Source organism: Lipophrys pholis, assembly GCF_963383615.2.
Source record: "Lipophrys pholis genome assembly, chromosome: 14".
Classification (NCBI taxonomy): domain Eukaryota; kingdom Metazoa; phylum Chordata; class Actinopteri; order Blenniiformes; family Blenniidae; genus Lipophrys; species Lipophrys pholis.
In genome coordinates this window covers 18,668,179-18,685,583 of record NC_137633.1, presented here as the reverse complement: position 1 = coordinate 18,685,583, position 17,405 = coordinate 18,668,179, and the positions used below count along the sequence as shown (strand labels likewise).

Here is a 17,405-nt window from a genome sequence, read left to right as displayed (position 1 = left end):
AACATTGGACTGTTTGTGGCAACTGAACTTAAATCACAGATGAGATTCACACACTGTGAAAAGCACACAGTAGTATTAAACACCTATCAGATATTAATAGTTAGGCCATAAAATGAAAATAAAAAGCTGTGTGTATGCAGTAGAAAAAATAACAAAAATGTACTGTAACTAAATATAGAGACCACAGAGTACAGCAACCACACATACAGAGGGGAATTCACTGACAATACGTCTGGAATTTAAAGGCACTGAAAAGACAAAGGAATAAATCCCAAAGCCAAAGTAAAATTAAAAAGAGACACAAATATGCAATATTTTCCCAATTTCCTTCTGGTTCTGATGATTCCAGGAAAACTATAAAGTTGATTTCAAGTGCATTGTTGGAGGGTGACATTCCATGTGTGTACGTGTGGTTGTGTAAGCATGTGGTCATAGGTAGTCACGGTATTCAACAGAATAGAAGCCGTTTGGGTGGAGACTCGGAGGGCGGTTGGAATCTGCAAAAGTAAAGGAAATAAACAGTGAAAAGAGAAATGGCAGCAAAGGCCTGAACTCCTGGTGCCCTGGCATTTCTCTTTATGATGGATGAGCTCAGGGAACCTAGAGTAAGGAAATGTGGGAGTTTGGCCTCTTTAATATCCAACAATACATCGTTGTAAAAGCAAAATTATGTCTTTCACATCCTAGCCTACCGGGAAAAGCCCTCTGATTGCAACCGATTTGCCATTAAAACAAAAGAGGCCATGGAACTGGTTAAGAATACAGTCTGAACCTTGGAGATGTTAAAAAAAAAAGAAGACCTTTGGCTTTACAAAGGGAGCAAAAAAAAATCCAACAAGTCAAGGTTCAAACTACAAAAATGAGAAATTTCAGTTCACTTCATTTGTCCGAAAGTGTTCTCATGTCAACGTGGTTCCGTGTCTTCTCTGTTTAATGTGTAGAAAAAAAAAACTAATCTAGCGAGAATAATCTTGCTATGTATTGTTTATATCAACTCCACGGTCTGCACGGCAATCTAAATATCAGAGCTATGATTTAATAATTACTCAAGAGTCAGTGCCAAGAGACAAAACATTCCCCAGCCTTCACTGACCGCCCACATTACTGAGAAAAAAGAGTGAGTGATACATATGTGCATTAAACTTATTTAACCAAAATACAGCAAAACTGAGGCGGAAAATAGAGAATGTTCAAAGGTATAAGCCAGATTATAACAAGAAAGAAATATAGAAATTGTGTGAAAACTACTTCTAACAACAAATATCACTCATCAAGCTAAGAAGAATAACATTGCGCATAAATACACACAATTTCTTACATTAAATCGATTCTAGAAATATGCAAATCAATTGATTTGAGTGGTGAGAGTGAGCCAGAAGGCAAAACAGCAACTATCTAACATGCAAATTGTTGGGCTGTTTCCATTGTTATCGCAAATAGGGAAGATTCAATCAGCGAGGGCCTTGTCGTTAACAATAATGAGTCGTTATGCCCTCTGGGAGGAACTCAAAGTGAAACTCATCCACAGCGAGAGGAGCCAGTTGATGCGGTTTGATTAGGAGTCTTTCCTCCGTGGGTAGAAACTGTGTGTTTTCAGTCGGTCACAGATTAAATGAGAGCCTCGGTGACAGTATGTTCAGTTGTTGCTGCTCCGAGCTACAGCTACTTTCAACCAAACGAAATGCGGCAAAAAATATTACAATGATTTGCGCAACATTCACGCAAATGATACCCACCCAAACCCAAACCACAGTTAGATTTTCATAAAGGTCAAATGCTGAACCACATCTGCATTCTACATCTCCTTTCTTTCTGTTTCCCTTCATCTGTTCGTCTCCTGACGGTATCGCGGCACACCGGTATGACCGCAACGCTTTACGGTGGCAATCTTTGATTCACAGTTTGACATTGTGCAATGTGTCAAGTCATACACTGATGACAGGATAGAGACTGATGGGCTGGAGGGATTTTAGCTGACTGATCTCTGTGTTACCTAATAGAGCCATCTCCATACTACGTCCTACGTGTTGTCCCATTCTCGTGTGCGATGAGTCCGCGCCCTGTTCGGTAGAGAAGCATAACACCTGCATTTTGGTGTCAGATCTTTGTCATGCCGGAGTCATACGAGTGAGCGTCATTTCCTCTCAGTAGTCCGACCCAGGCTGCCAAGTTTCTGCTGGAGCGTCTTCAAAAAGCTCCCGACTGAGTCATAACTTTAAGTCAAACAGTGACAACAAAGGGAAAGACGACGTTAGAGGTTCTCACAAGCCCTGATTAAAGGATAGCTCCCAGTAACTGTTCAAACAGACGGAGCGAACAAATTGTGCAACTTTATTTGCCGATACAAACTCGAGTATTTCCTATTACAGGTAATTCATGAAAATACAATGGGCTCAAATTTGATCAAAAGTCCTATGGTTTCTAAATGCTCGACATCTAAGGGGAAGCTGGGAAAACCCACAACAAAGAGGCAAAGGAACATCCAGCAAAGCCTCAGTTTGGGCTTCTAGCGCCAGTCTAAGCAATATCTGGAAACACTTTTTATCCTGTGACATCGAAAATACAGCAAAATGCAGCATCCCAGACTTCAAACCACACTGCCCGCTATGGTCAGCTCTTAGAAAAGAGGCTTCCACTGAAATCCAGCCCGGGTTAAACGCATCAGCCCAGCGGCCACATAGCATGAGAGCACAACCAGCAGAGTGATGCCGACCTCGGTCAGACAGCAGGTCTTGTGAGATCAAACCCAAATACTGCAGATATTGTGAACTCTTCATCCTGATTGTCTTTTAGCATGAAACCAGTCTTGTGCCCAAAGGTAGGAGATGGAGGTGGGCGGGGGCGTTCTCAGAAGAGAATTATTCTACAAAGTAGTTTCATTCTTTGGTAATTGTTCTTATAATTTCATTTGCGTGAGTAATTGAGTAATAGTTGTCTGGTCTTGCAGAGTGTTCTGGCGCTGCAGTCCAGAGGGGATGAAGAGAGGAAGAGGAGGCATGCCTGTTGTTTATTTGATCAATTTGAGGAGGACTGAAAATTACAAATCGTCTTTCACAACCTGGAAGTTTGAGGGGATTTTTTTTCTATAAATGCAAAGCATTTAAGCTCCAGAAAGAGGGATTCTTTCTGCTGGAATCTCTTTGTATGTTGCCAATTTTACCAAATGCTCTAAAAACCAGAGGTGAGAAAAGCCCCAAAACTCTGTCATGACAATTTATAACTCTTCAGACAAAAAACTTCAGTGACATTGACAGGATTTCCAGTTCTGTATTCCCGTTGCATTCCAGAGCAAAGACAACATGCTGGAGGCGTGAGAAATGAAAATGCAACAAGTTATCTCCGTTGTGAAACCCACGGTGCCTGCTCATACATGTCTGTGAGCGATACCGTGCGTTGATTACATAGATAAGCTATAGGCCTTCAGTCAAGCAGAAGAGCCTGTGAAGTGGGCATGACTGCAGGGCTTTACACAAGCCAACAGCAGAGAGGGAAGCAGGAAATGGGCAGAGCAGAGAGACAATGACATGGAGATTAGAGATCAGTTAACCCCCCTCCAGTGAGTGGCTGACCTGTTTGCTCACTGACTATGACTTCCTTTTTTTTTTTTTTCTTCTTCTACCAAACACAACCTGTTACACACCAAGTCAAACTCTCTCAGCCGTCGGCACTCGCCAACACACTCACGCACCATTGAGCCGTTGAAATAAGTTGGCTGTTTTCTCACGTCTTTCTCAGAGTTACAACCTTCAGATCGGGCACTCTCGCTTCGTTCCCACTTTCCCGCAGGTGATGGTAACGGCAGCCAATCAAGTGGCAGGAGTTTTACTGGAACACCTACGACTGTGAGGCCAACTGACAAAGGGGAAGATCCAACATTGGGCAAAACCTTTAAAGTGGGTCAACGTTGGATGTGAACTTAGAGAAGCTCGATAAAGACCGAAGAAAAGCCTTGATGTCGTAACACTTTTCCACTCTGACTAGCCTTTGCTTATCACCAAGGACAGGAAGACTTTCACCAGCAATAAACCTTTTTCTGCAATGCGAGTGGGAATTTACGTCAGAGGAGCAAAAGCCGACGGTTGAAAGACCCAAGGGTTGAAAAGCAGAGACAACAGTGCAGATGCAGGTAAGCATATGTGTTTCATAAATCTTTATTTAAAAGAGTGTTTGAAATAACAAAACTCAATGGTAAGCTTGATGGGGTTTTGTGACTGTGGAAGAGACACTCTGTTTTTCTGTCTCAAGGCTGAGCAATGAGGTCCTCTGTGCAGCACTGACAAGCCCCGTCATGTCAAAGGAGAGTCTGTCAGGTTGTGCAGGTACACACAGCTTAGTTTCCTGACAGAGACGGGTGTGAACGTGAGGGATTCAATTGTCCCGGGACGATAGGTAAGAAATCACTTATCAATCTCCATTTTATTGTTAGAAATCCTACAGGATTACCTGCGTGTTAAGAAAAAAAACCTTTGCAGATGCTTTTGGTTAAAATATTTGCAGGATTCCTTATCAGTCACTGAGATTTATTGTCAATAGCACCGCGAAAAAACAAAACAAAAAAACATAATTTAAAGCGCATTTCGTGGCCAATCTGTTTTAATGGGCTTCTTTAGTTTTTACTTGGCCATGAAGTGTTTCCTGAACACGATACTCATGGCTGAAATCCTAAAGACCCCTCCTTGGCCAAACTGACATGTTTGGAAAGGAATGCTGTTATGTCCACGCTCTCCAATCTCCCGCTGCTACTAAAGTGCCGATAAAACCTTTACGGGCCAACAAAACCTGTTTGCTGAAGTGGCTTACAAATTTACAGAGTGAGTGTTTCAAGTCACGAACACAGATCTGATGTGGGCAAAGCTGTCGGGAGAGTGTAAAAATCACAGACACCGAGTGGATTATCTAATCGGCGCGCCTGCGTTGATGAGCTGAGGTTTGTTCTGCCCAATAAAATCATTACAGGTCACGAAATGCAAAAACCAATGTGTTCTCACTCAAGTTGTTTTTTTAGTTCGTTTTTTTTCTGGGGAAAAAAAAAAAAGAAGAAAATTTCAATTTTATATAACCATCTGAACTACTTTAAATATTTTTATGGTAATTTTTCAATTCAATGCTTGGAGTGTGACATTGTTTATGTAATAACAATTTTACTTGATTAACGTTTGCATCCAAATTGAATGGGTATACATGGACCGCACAAAAATGCAAACCATGCGGTCGAAAGCAAAATTATTATCATTATTTCTGACAGATGTTGAGAGAAAATGGGATATTTAAAAAATGGGATTTGGTAGGATACACTATGATCCAGCAGAACAATTACAAGGGATTTGCATTTTTGTAGCTTTTGTTCCTGGACGTCTTAAGTGGGCTAATAGACTTCCTTTGGAGGATGTGCAGCAGACCACACCTGCGTTTACGGGTAAAGGCGGATCGGAAAAGTAAATATTTATAAATGAAAGCTTCAAAGCATTATTGAACATCGTTGTGCTGCCAAATAATGCTGAACTTCATCAATTTAAGACCAAGCAGAGAAGGTGCAATTTGTAAACAATGGCTGCTGAATCACACATGCAGTCCAATACTTACATCTGGTAGTAAATGACATGACGTGCACAGACGTGAACCATATTTCATCCAGATGATGGGAAAGCCATAATATTATAGTGGTATAAAAACAACAACACAGGAAACTTCATGACTCGTTTGTTAAAATGTAATTGTTTCTTTTGTTTTCTGATTTCATTTAGATGGGACTGTGCTTCACCAGTTTCTAAGGAGGAGACCAAAACGAAGACATAACTATTGGAATATAACAAAACAAAACAAAAAAAACTATAACAACGAGATCTGTCAAGATGCCGCTCAGAGCATCACTGTACAGAAAGCCGTCCTCTAGCCGTTGGTCCAGCAGGCACTCAAAGCGGAAAGAGGTGCTGTCCGTCAACATGATCAGCCTACCACTGGCAGACTTCCGTCACATCTCTCATATTGGAAACAATGCTCATAACGACAGTTTTGGAGATCTGTCCTTTCTAAAGATGGGCCACAATCTGCTTCTACAAAGTTCCCAAAGTGAACAGAACATCTTCCTGGCCTGCTCGCCGCCTCCGAAGCCCCCTCGTCTGAATCTGGAGGACACGGAGGTCACAGGGAGCTCGGACTGGTCCGTGGACCTCCGTCATCAAAACTCCCAGAAGAGGAAGAAATGTAACTCGATGCCACTGCTCGACAGTGACGGCGGAAATGAGGAAATGATGGACGGGTACCAAAGGGGGAATATTGTCGCTTCCAGTCAAGTTCACTGTTCTGGACGAGGCAGCGTGAGCTCAGACAGAGATGGAGACTTTACGGAGACTCATGAGAAAAAAGCCGGGCAGAAAAAGGACGAGGACAGTGGCTTTTCGTTCAACCTCGACTTGGGCCCTTCGATCCTTGACGACGTTCTCCAGGTCATGGACAAACACAACTAGGTGCAACGGTAGCCACGTGACTTTCCTGAAGGTCTGGCACATGGAGAAAGCACTAAGTCATCACTCCTCTTGTGGATACACTCCTAATCATGCTAAAAAACTGAATCTGGGGATGTATACGTGCGGTATACGTGTGGGGTGATAGTTTTGATTACACATTGTGGAACAGAGGAAAAGCTCACTGAAAAAGTTAATGTTTTCCTATTGTTCACCTCTTGTAAAGATCGAAAGAATGTTATAGTTAATTATTGACCTCTGTCTGTTTTTAAACTCCAAGAGAGTTTCACCGTCTTTTACATTTCTTCTTTGCTATTGCATTCTCTCAAACCACACAGCACAGCACAGAAGAGGGCTGTTAAGACTTAAGAGTGTTGTGTTTAAGAAAAGAAAAGCCACAGCTGGAATCCAAGGTCCTCGAGCTGTGATGTCTTGGCATGCTTGCCAATCTATTGTGTGCAGAGGGCAATTTTTACTCCGCACGCATCCCAGAGGCCCCAGTCAAAGGTAGTCCAAGGTACCCCCCATCTCCCATTCCCAACAATGCAGTGAAAACAAACACTTAACTCTGCTTCCAATAAAAGACAGCCAGCGGTGGCAGATTGGGCTGCAGACCAAGCTAGGCCACAGGTCCAAGACCTCAGAAAGAAGAAGAAGAAAAAAAATCCCAGAGCAGGCTGTTTTCTTAGCTGCAAATCAGAGTCTGATGCTCTGGTGAGTGGCGCACGAGAAGGAAAGTGGTAAAGGGTAATATGATACTTCCATATACGCGGGGGGTGTCAAGGGAGACCAGAGACATCCATTACTTCAGCAAAAGTCCTGATGAGTGTTTAATCACAACCTTCTGACCAAACAAACCCCTCACACGTGAAACAGTTATGCAGCATCTCACTCACACTGGCACACAAGAAAAGAAAAAAAAGAAAATGCACATGACCATCGGCACACAAGGCCAAACTGAGGTCCATTTTCCACCCGTGTTGGAGGAAGATCCAGGACAGAGCCTCAGTCTGTGCTTTAGTGAGGGGTTGCCAGCTTAAACCGTAGGCAAAACCCAGTCCCAGTCGAATTCCTAAGTGCCCAGTGGGTCATGCTGAAAAATACACAAACCACAAGTGTCCTGCTTCAAGCGCTGGATTTGGAAATTCCATGTATGTCGAACATGGACAGCAATGTTTGTGGATACATCTGCACGGTATATCTGTATTGGAATAAGTCGTTTTGAACTGAATATCACTGCTGCTGTTTATTGTATATGTTTTGACAGAAACACTTCAAAACAGGAGCACTATGTACTTTGGGTTAAGTTTGAAAAAAAAAATGTTATTAAAATTCCAAGATTGGGGTTTTTGTGGATAGAAGCATTCGTGTCAATATTTTACAAGAACTCGTAGAAGGCTGCTTACACTCCCTGATGTGCTGACATTCACTTGGCTGTCTGAGTGTCAAGCTCCAATATGGAGGCAATGGGTCTTTTCTGTCAGTTTTTCTATCGCAATTGTAGCGTTGGGACTATAGAACACAAACATTATTTCAAGGTGGGAAGACATGCACAAGCCTAAATTAGGCCGTCAGGAAGTCATGTAGAGTCATAAATCTAACTGTAGTAAGGAAAAGTGGACTTGGAAGCATTTGCTGGGTTAATAGGTTTATGTCCTGCAGCACCCCTGAAGAGGTGAGACTGAGGCCCCGTTTACACAATGTTTTCAAGTGAAAACACAAAACTTTGGTTGTGTTTTGGACGTCTGTTTACATAACAACAGTGCTCGGAGTCACTGAAAACGCACTGATAAATGTGACCCCTAAAGCACAGTTCCCTCACAAGATACATGTGGTTCAGTTCCTCGTCCACTCTAATGGTTGGCAGGTCGATTCCCAGGTCTCACCTTGTGCATGTGTCGGATGGCAAAAAAACTATATCCCATGTTTCTTCCAATGGTGGGCAAGAGCCCTGCATAGCAGCCGTCACCAATGGGATGTGATTGTGTGTGGAAATGGGTGAACGTGATGGACCATGTAAGGCGCGTGTAGACTGCAGAAGTGGTATAAATGTACTTCAGGAGTACATTTACCTTATAGAACCGATATCAATCCGCCGACTGTCAAAAACATAATGAAACTCCATCAATTGTTAAAAATCTCCAAATAAACTTTTGCCATCTGCTTTTTCTTGAAAAACGTTTCCTGCAGACGAGAATCCTTGACCTCTCCGACTGAGTCACGCGCACAAAAGCTCTCGGTGAAGACTCAAATAAACTGAGGCTCAACAACCGTTCAGCCACATGACTGATGCGAGACGAAAGAGCCAGTAATTGAAGACAAATTATCTTGTCCGCACTGTGAGCACTGGTCGAACTGTGAGGTATCACAGTCACATCTGGCATCACTTCTCTCCCGACAAAAATCCAAACTTGCTGTCATACAGAATAACAAAAAAACTTGTCATCTCACTGAAGAGAAGCTCTTGTGAGATATTCTTTGTCAGTTGCTAATTAAAAGACACAAAATACTGTTTTGGCAAAAAAAAAAAAATGTAAATAAAAAAAGTTGTGTCCTACCGTAAATATTGTCTCACAGTACAGGAAAATGCTGCCCGGTTCTACATGGATTTCAACACAAAAGGGGATTTTGGGAAACTGATATTGTTTATGTCGTCTGTAACATATATATGTATCATGTCATAATATATTATGGAGCTGTAAATGTTTATGCTGGAGCAAATCCACAACAGGGATCCCTTCTCATGATATGCATGATGAACTGGGTGTATTTCAGAATAACACAATAAATTTGAAATTATGACCACACCACAGTCATAGCAGGCGAATCTCTGTGTCTAAAGAGAAGATGCAAACATGTCTATGTATTTCAGACTTTTGTAAACAAGAGTATCTTTTAAAATAAACTATGAACTGCTCTCCTCCTTTTCTTTTCCCGGTCTTGACAGACCTCTACGGCTACTCCAACTTCATAAGCCTTCACCCACTTTCTATTTCGACGTATCCATATTAATAAGATATTGCATATTAACAAAAATCCTCTTGTTGGGGTTGTAATTGCAAAAATACAAGTTTCTTTTATTCTTTCAAGAAATCATTCATCTCCATTCAGGTTTGGGTCAGGATGCCAACAGCATACCCACAACGAGTGCATCTCATCCAAAGACGAGGGCTATTTTAGGTGAGAGTGTACTCTTCTAGCACCACCACACCAGCAGGCTGGAAAAACAATCCCAGAATAGCTGATTTGCTGCATCTGGTTTTTCTCGTGACAACGCCGCCCCCCCCCCAATGATTCTCCAGCTTCAGATAGAAGAGGCAAGTATAAAAAGCTCAAGTTTAAATCCTTCACAATATCTTCACTTCAGAAATATGGTATGCTAAAATGTCCAATAAACCATGAAAGAAGACTTGGTGATTAATGATTGCATCACATCTCCAAAAGGACACAGCCTGCAGACAGTGCTTCTAAATCTAAGACGGTCTGTAAAAATCAGATGAATTATTAGCCAGACCTTGTGGAGTCCGTGCTGTCGAAAGCTTCTTTTTGACGGAGCAACCAATCAAAGCTATCAGGGAAGGCTGGAGCCGACATGTGCAAATATCTGTCCAATCCATTCCCACACAGGCCTCAATTATAATAAAACAACTGTTTATTACTCTATATACACTATGCAGTCTTTTCGTAAAGATTCACAGAGATTTAAGAATGTGTGCAAAGCAGTGTTTGCACTCGTGAGAAAAGCTTATAAGCTTCTTTCTCTTTCGATTCTGACAATTCCCAAAATCTTTCACTGGGAGAGCTTATTGTGCTTCGAAGTAAAGGCACAACAAATAGCAATCTGGAGATGGGATTAAATTATTTCTCATATATATATATATATATATATATACATACACATATAACGCACCATACAACACTTAGTCATGTTCAAATTCAGTGAACCCTGGAGGGGGGTCTTCATGGAGAATTTGTGTCCTCTCTATTAGTCCCCTGTCATTTGCCCCAGATACATTTATTAAGTCCAGCAGAGCAGGAACTGACGCTGCGGTTGAAGTCATCCATGTCCCCGAGCTCCGCAAATAAGACCCTGACACTGAGGGCTGTTTGTGGATTGTTGGGGTTAAAGAAGCAGCTCCTCTGTGATTGCAGATGGCTGATGTCGAGGCACGACGACACAGGAGAGATCTGATTATTAGATTCTACATCGGGCCCGGGAAGGAGACCCGCTCCCTTCCCCCCATATGGCTTCTCATTACTTCCATCTCGCTTCGTCAGAAATAACCCCCATGTCCAGTGACCCCAGGCCATCTGTGGATTAACACAGTTAATATCTCCACCGGTTCACTTATTATGTCATGCGAGGCTCTTAAGCAAGAGGTTTTCTCACTGAGGGCTAATCCAAAAATTACCTGGCCGCAGCAATGTTTTCTTTCTCAGCTGCAAATCTAAAAAAAAAAAAAAAAAGTCCTGGATATCGGCAATGCTCACCGGGTTATCATAATAACATTTACAGAGATTAGTGTGACAAGTCCCAGTGTGCAGGTCGCAGACGCTAGCCCCGAGTAGGGGGTCTGAGACACGGTGGGGTGAAGCCCAGTTCAGTGGCGGCTTTGGAAAAGAGGAGAAACTCCACTCATGGCCTTCTTACAGTACAGGTAAACAGGTAAAATGCAGATGGAAAAACAAATTAAAAAGACATCGGTGGAAAAGGATTAAATGAGATTGTCCTTGGACTGGAAAGGAGTTTATGGGCTTTCGGGGTCCTCAGGCATGTGAAACAGTTTTTCAAGATGGAAAGATTGCAAAATTGACTACTGTGATTTCAAAAATCACAGGAAGCAGCACACCAGAAGAAAAATAGATTAACATCGAGGTTTTTTTTTTTCTTCTTAATAAAGCATTAAAGTGTTGTCCATCCAACACTGGCCTGCAGAGAGTCAAACCAGGGAAAGAATCCAATATCAAATGAATAACAGTCAAAATGTATGAAGATTTTAAATAATTATTGAGAGGTTGAGGCAAAAATTATGTTTAGATGAGCTATGTTTAAATGTTACTGAAGAATAAAAAGAGGATAAGAAACATATAAACATGTAATATAGGCCTTCATTAAACTAACAGAGTCCTAATAGGAGTTCTTAATAATGTAATTAAAACTAGAGATACTTGTTAGTAAGATGTTTAATACAATTCATGATGTTTTTCTCTAAAATGACATGGCCATGGCGGCAGTAGCGGACCTGGCTGGTTTTCTACCCGATGTCTTGGTAGGTTTGCCGTCTTGCCATGCTCCATGAGAAGTTCAAAGTCTGGGATATTTTTTGATAAAGTTACTCTGCTTTAAACTTCTCCACAACTTTGACCCGTCTGGTGTGTTTCTTGGTCTTCCTGATGCTGCTTTTTTCTAATAAACGTCTGAGGCCTTCATAGAACAGCCGAATATCTACTGAGATTAGACTGCCCACAGGTAGACTCTATTTGCGAATGGGGTGACTTCTGAAGACACTCGGTTGTACTGTGTTTTATCGCGTGGGATCAGAGCAAAGGCAGTTGAATACCTTTCCACCCCACACCTTTCAGTTTTTTTTTTTTTTTTCTAAAAACAAATGGGAAACCATGCATCATTTTCCTTCCACCTCACATTGTGTTGTGTTCATCCGTCGCATTAATCCAATTAAAATACATTTAAATTTGTGGTTGTAATGTGACAAAATGTGGAAAAGTTCACAGGGATTGAATACTTTGGCAAGCGGCAGAAAAAACAGTTTGACTATTATCAGATCGCCTTAACATGAATGAGGGAATATAAAAATCCCCTGAACAAAAAAAAATATTTTTTTTATCTTAACTCTTTAAGATAAATAAACTTGCATTTAGTCTGTATTAGATATTCGTGATGTGGAGCATTTCTGTGGTCTCCCAGGTCATTTTTATTAATGAGAGGCCAACCAGTGACTACGGGCCGGAGTGAGGCCAGCGCCGCAACCCTCCAAAACAAATAAACTGAGGTCCACTTAACCAAACACATTGTTCGAGACCAGACGAAAAGAGTGTGAGCACCGGGTTAGTATTTGCTCCACTGTTACAATAAGAAAAGGCTCCGAGCAGTTACATACCTCTCTTCGTGGGGTGCTGTTTAGGCAAGAGTATTTGTGTTGGAGGCCGAATGGATGGGAACGCAGAGCTGACAGGTTTTATGGAAGACGGCAGGGGAATTACAACAATGCATTTTGCGTTATACGGTACCTGTGTCGGCATGAACGGGCCAGGTTGAGATGCTGTGGGAAAAACCTCAGGCCGTCCTTCGAGCCACGAAATCTTCAAGGGGTTCCCACTCAGGCCACTTTCATTCATAACAGCCAGCTCCTAAACAGGCAGAGTAATCTTTATTTCTTTAGGTCAACCAAACTTTCTTCTGAATCCTGTTAAGTTCTCCATTTAACGGTTGGGTATTCGTGCGGGCAATACAGAACACTTATGAAAAACACAAGGTGAACTGTATAAGGGAAAGGGTTTGGCCATGAGATGGGTATGGAGAGACCGCACAACCTGTGCCCAAAGCCCCGTGGACTGGCAACCACATGTCGTGAAAAGGAAACCACAATGAATTTAAAAAAAACAAAAAAAAAAAACAGTACAGCATCATGACAAAGAGCCCGAGGAACCAGACAGTGGAGAACAATGAGGCAGCTCAAGTCCTTCCGTCCAGTGGTTCTCATCAAAAACAGGACAGAACGACGGAAGCAGAGACTGTCCGGAGGTCTGAAGGCTATGAGAGGTGTCACTTTCTGTAATAATCAAACTCGGCAGGTGAATTTAAAAAAATAAAATACAATACTGAGGCAAGGGAGTAATAAACAAAAGTGGTTTCATGCAAATGAATCCTTCGGAGATAAAGGTCAGTATTGAACAGACACGATGAGGGAAGCGTAGGTACTTACAGCTGCTCTTACTGTTGCAAATTCAACCACAGCGCTTCCTTTCTTCTTACCCGATAATATCACATTCAAAACATCTCCGTACTGAAAGCGAGAGAGGGGAGAAGAAAAAAAAAATTGGAAAAAAGAAAACGTCAAGTGGAAGAAGAGGAGAGATGCAGAACATTTGAATTAGGATTTCCTTACACAGCACAACCAATAACCATGAAAACAAAAAGCATATGCAGACTGAAACATTTAAAACAATGGTGAATAAAGCAGCAGTTCCCGTTAGGATCCAGTCTGTGTTTGGTTATCTGACCTGATGATATGATTCGTGTGTTTGAGTCTGAACCGGCAATATTTCAAAGAATATCTGAGCAGAGCCGCGTGGTGGTGGAGTTGTTAGCACTCGTGTGTCAAAGCAAGAATATCCTGGGTTTGAGTCTGGGCTTGGCTTGGGGGTCTTTCCGTAGGGAGTTTGCTTGTTCTCCCTGTGTGGACGAGTGTTTACAGATAATTTGTGACTCTAACTCGCCCGTAGGTGGGAAAATGACCGTGTTTGACTGTTTGTCTCTCTGTGTCTGACTGATTTTGGCCTTTGCCAATAGCCTGCTGGAACGGCCTCCAGCGGCCGCAGCCTTAAGTTGGATTGAGCGGCGTAGAAGACGGATGACAGCAGTTTAAGATAAGCAAAGCTGAAAGGTGCTATTTCAGCCCATCGTTGTAGCGAGGCAAAATATAATAACCATCACTATTAGCGTGAAGAGGGGAATGACAGGTTTGTCATAACTGACTCTCTGCAGAAAATCCAAAGTGACCGGAAAGGTCATACCTTTTAGAGGAACCATGGTGAGAAGAGAAATACTATAAATACACATTAGCAGGAGGGCCAAAACTTGATCCCTATTGTTGGCAGCAATCAGAGGTGCAAGGGGATTTTTATTTTTTTTTAAATTCCCTCAAGAGTAGGTGTTTCGATCACAACGGGAGTTTCCTGTCTTTAACCTCGTTCCTGCTAAAGCTGGGTTGGGGAGCAAAGAGTCGAAAGGACACGGCCTTTGAGAATCTCATTCTGGAAAAATGTAGCTCTCTGGGAATAGGAAAGTCCAAGAATTCTAATGCTTACTAAGGACACTTAGGAGCTGGCCAACAGTGACAAAGGAGAGTCTCAAAAGTCTTCTGTTTCATAAAGTATAAATATCGTAGCAAATTTTTCGCCCTCAAACAAGATGTATTATTTTGAGCAGCCAAAGTACACAACTCCCCACACGTACGCATGCTTGTACACACATAACCATACTGCTTTTCCCACACAGCTATTTCTACTTGGCCAAACCATTAACTGTCACTCAGTTGAGCTTGCCATCTCAAACAGCCTGTTTTTTCCTGAGATGCATTCCCTTTTGCTCAATTATTCAAAAACAACAAGTCTCCTTTCCAGTTCTTACTCCCACCACCTTGGACCGTATTGACTCCATGCGTGCATAAGAGAAATACAAACGCCTTTTTTTTTTTCCCCCACCCGACCTCCATGATGTCACTGACACTTGCCCTGTTCTTATTTCACCCCATGCCCCCCTCGAAAAGCCCCTCCGTGGATCGTGGCACAAGGTGGGACTGGGTTGCATGAGAAGAGCACATTTCCTAATACCTCCCTTGGCACTGCTTAATCACCTGGTGTGAGGGGCACAAACAATGGCGTGCATGGCTTTAAAAGGGCACTACAACATTGCCCTCAGCACTTTCACTGCAACAAAACTTAATGGGCCTTGTTTAAGGGGATGAATAAAACAATCTACTGCACTGATGTCATGCAGACCTCAAGTATGGCTGCTCTCTGCAGGCAGGCTTGTTACCATGGAGCGCTGCCTGCTGTCTGCTGGGATGCAGACAAAGTCTCTCGTTACAAATCTGATTTTTATCTTCGTGTGATAATATATCTGTGGCAACATGTATAGCAAATTTCCTGGAAATTGAATTTAGGAACCTTTTACAAAAGTTTTGCTTTTTAAATAATCCAATTAATAAAATAGATCGTATATTAAAACTATTCCATCACACCAATTCAAAAATCCCCAGAATCTTTTTTTTTTCCTTAATGAACAACAGTGCATACACAAGTGAGATAAGCAGGTATCTAAACCCTTAAATTATAGGAATTGTTGCAGCTGACAGGATTTGCCGTGCATATTTCTCATAACCAGAACTCTTTGAGAAGGTATAAGATCTAGTAAAAACTAAGAAAATGTGTATTTTGCACATTTCCATATGTACTAGTCATTAAAGTAGCCCTAGGACATCTGCAGTAAGATTATCCCATCAGAAGATTCACCAGCACGTCACACTTTTGTAATATTTGCTTCTCAACCTCAAAACACACGTCATATCAAATAGGTCCTACATATCTAAAGTTAAAAAGGGAGCAGAGGAAAAAGCCACAGAAGACATTCACTCTTTGCACATTTTTGACAATGACACAGCCATAAAAATCGAAATAAATCCAATTAATCTGGTCTTAAATATGTTTGGGAGATATTTCCAGACAGCTGAAGACAAAGGGAGCTTGGCTGCAACTGTTATATAAAGAATAATAATTTTCCTGTGAGTGTATAAACCATTGTGGCTATATTTGTGTGTTTTTTGCCCACCTTTTGTAGAAGTTTCAAAATAACGTCTTGAGAGTAGCCTCCATTCATCTCATCGTCTTTCTTAGACTTCCATTTCAACTGAAAAAAAAAAAAAGAAGAAGAAGACACAGAAAGAGGACATAAAGAAAAAGCCGACATCAGGCATGCGAGAAGTGCATGATAATCTCTAATCATTAGAGCACAATTGATTAAATTCAGCTGACGAGGAGGCCGAGCATGCCTTGCTGGCTCGGCTATGATGAGCAACAGATTGGTGGGAAACCAGGCTGGCTGGAGCAGCGCGAGAAAGGCGTTCGTTAAGCTTTTGGAACATCACCATGGCACCACCTGCGAGACCTGCAGTCAATTTCCATTCATGCCCAGGGTGCCGGACAAACGGGTGAGACTCAACACATGGACCTCCTGACCGGAGAATACATGGTGACTCACCTCGCCAGACTAAAGAGCGTTAGTTAAAGTAATTATGAAGTTATCCCAGGAAGGTTGATGCCTCAGGTGCTCTGTCACGGGCTAAAAATCTGAGGTAGTCCGTGTCTCCTGTTGTGTCTCTGAACTGCAGCTTAACTTATGTGTTTGTGTAACAATGTTTATGTGTGTCCTTCCTGAAAACCTGATACTCACCCTGACCCAGTGTTACCGAAATTACCGCACATCTACTTTCTGCACAACAGCAGCTTTGACAAAACATCATTTATTGCTTCTTTTTTTCGCTTGCCGTGCGTTCCAGTATTCTTATATTGTGTAACTTCTCATATTCATGTACAAAGAACAGAACGCATGCCAATACCACCACAGACACTTAAAGTAGTAGTACAAATGGCAAGCACAAAGTGTTGATTCAGATCCAGCATTCTGTTCACTGTCAAAGAAAACAGCATTTCTGAGAAAGTCCTAATAGCATCTCTTACCAACAATTACACTCGATAATGTGGCGTCTGCTTCCAAGAACAGCCTCCTCCACCTACTGATAACCTCCCGGCTCATTCATCTTGGGATACGGTGTAAAGGCAATTACCATGATGTGATGTCTGTGGTTTCAGCCCAGAGTACTGACACATTTCTGTTTGATCATTGTCTGAATAAATAAAGACAGGAAAGACATTCTTGAAACCAAATGCTCTTTGTGCATTCAGTGTTTTGAGACCCAATGAATATGAAGGAGCTGTCATAATCGGAACACTTACGACTGTTTGAAAAAAAAAAAGAAAAAAAAAAACAACTCCTAGAGAGAAAACACTGGGCCTGATCAAGATATTTACTGATGCATATAAAGGTAATACTAACAGGAAATTGCTCTTTAAGATTTATTAGTACAGATTTTTGGAGAGAGGCTTTCATAACTAAGATTCAAACAATCGCAAAGGAACAAT

General features: G+C 41.8%; 2 protein-coding genes across 5 annotated transcripts in view; one reads left to right on the top strand and one right to left on the bottom strand.

Moving 5' to 3' along the window:
- The window catches only part of dnajc17 (DnaJ (Hsp40) homolog, subfamily C, member 17), a 38,099-nt gene that overhangs the window by 5,976 nt on the left and 14,718 nt on the right, over positions 1-17,405 (bottom strand). The window contains exons 8-10 of one of the 2 annotated variants that reach the window (XM_080480379.1): positions 16,036-16,113; positions 13,409-13,489; positions 12,714-12,833 (exon numbers count right to left, since the gene is read on the bottom strand). In XM_080480379.1, the coding sequence (XP_080336505.1) occupies positions 12,714-12,833; positions 13,409-13,489; positions 16,036-16,113 (279 nt within the window). Of the gene's footprint in view, positions 1-12,063; positions 12,834-13,408; positions 13,490-16,035; positions 16,114-17,405 lie in introns of those variants that run through there. The other variant, XM_080480378.1, reaches the window with a different exon arrangement.
- Positions 3,519-9,381, top strand: LOC308120021 (cdc42 effector protein 3). Of its 3 annotated transcripts, XR_013936009.1 has the most exons (3): positions 3,519-4,126; positions 4,246-4,389; positions 5,745-9,381. XR_013936009.1 is itself a non-coding variant. In XM_080480380.1 (2 exons), the coding sequence occupies exon 2, from the start codon at positions 5,853-5,855 to the stop codon at positions 6,465-6,467; it is 615 nt and encodes a 204-aa protein (XP_080336506.1). In that variant the 5' UTR covers positions 4,262-4,389; positions 5,745-5,852; the 3' UTR covers positions 6,468-6,619. The 3 variants fall into 3 exon arrangements, 1 of the variants encoding a protein (XP_080336506.1); XR_013936010.1 differs by lacking the exon at positions 4,246-4,389 and having other exon boundaries at positions 3,635-4,126; positions 5,745-8,983; XM_080480380.1 differs by lacking the exon at positions 3,519-4,126 and having other exon boundaries at positions 4,262-4,389; positions 5,745-6,619.

Coding starts and splice junctions, on each gene's coding strand:
- LOC308120021 (XM_080480380.1), top strand. CDS start 5,853: ATGCCGCTCAGAGCATCACTGTACAGAAAGCCGTCCTCTAGCCGTTGG.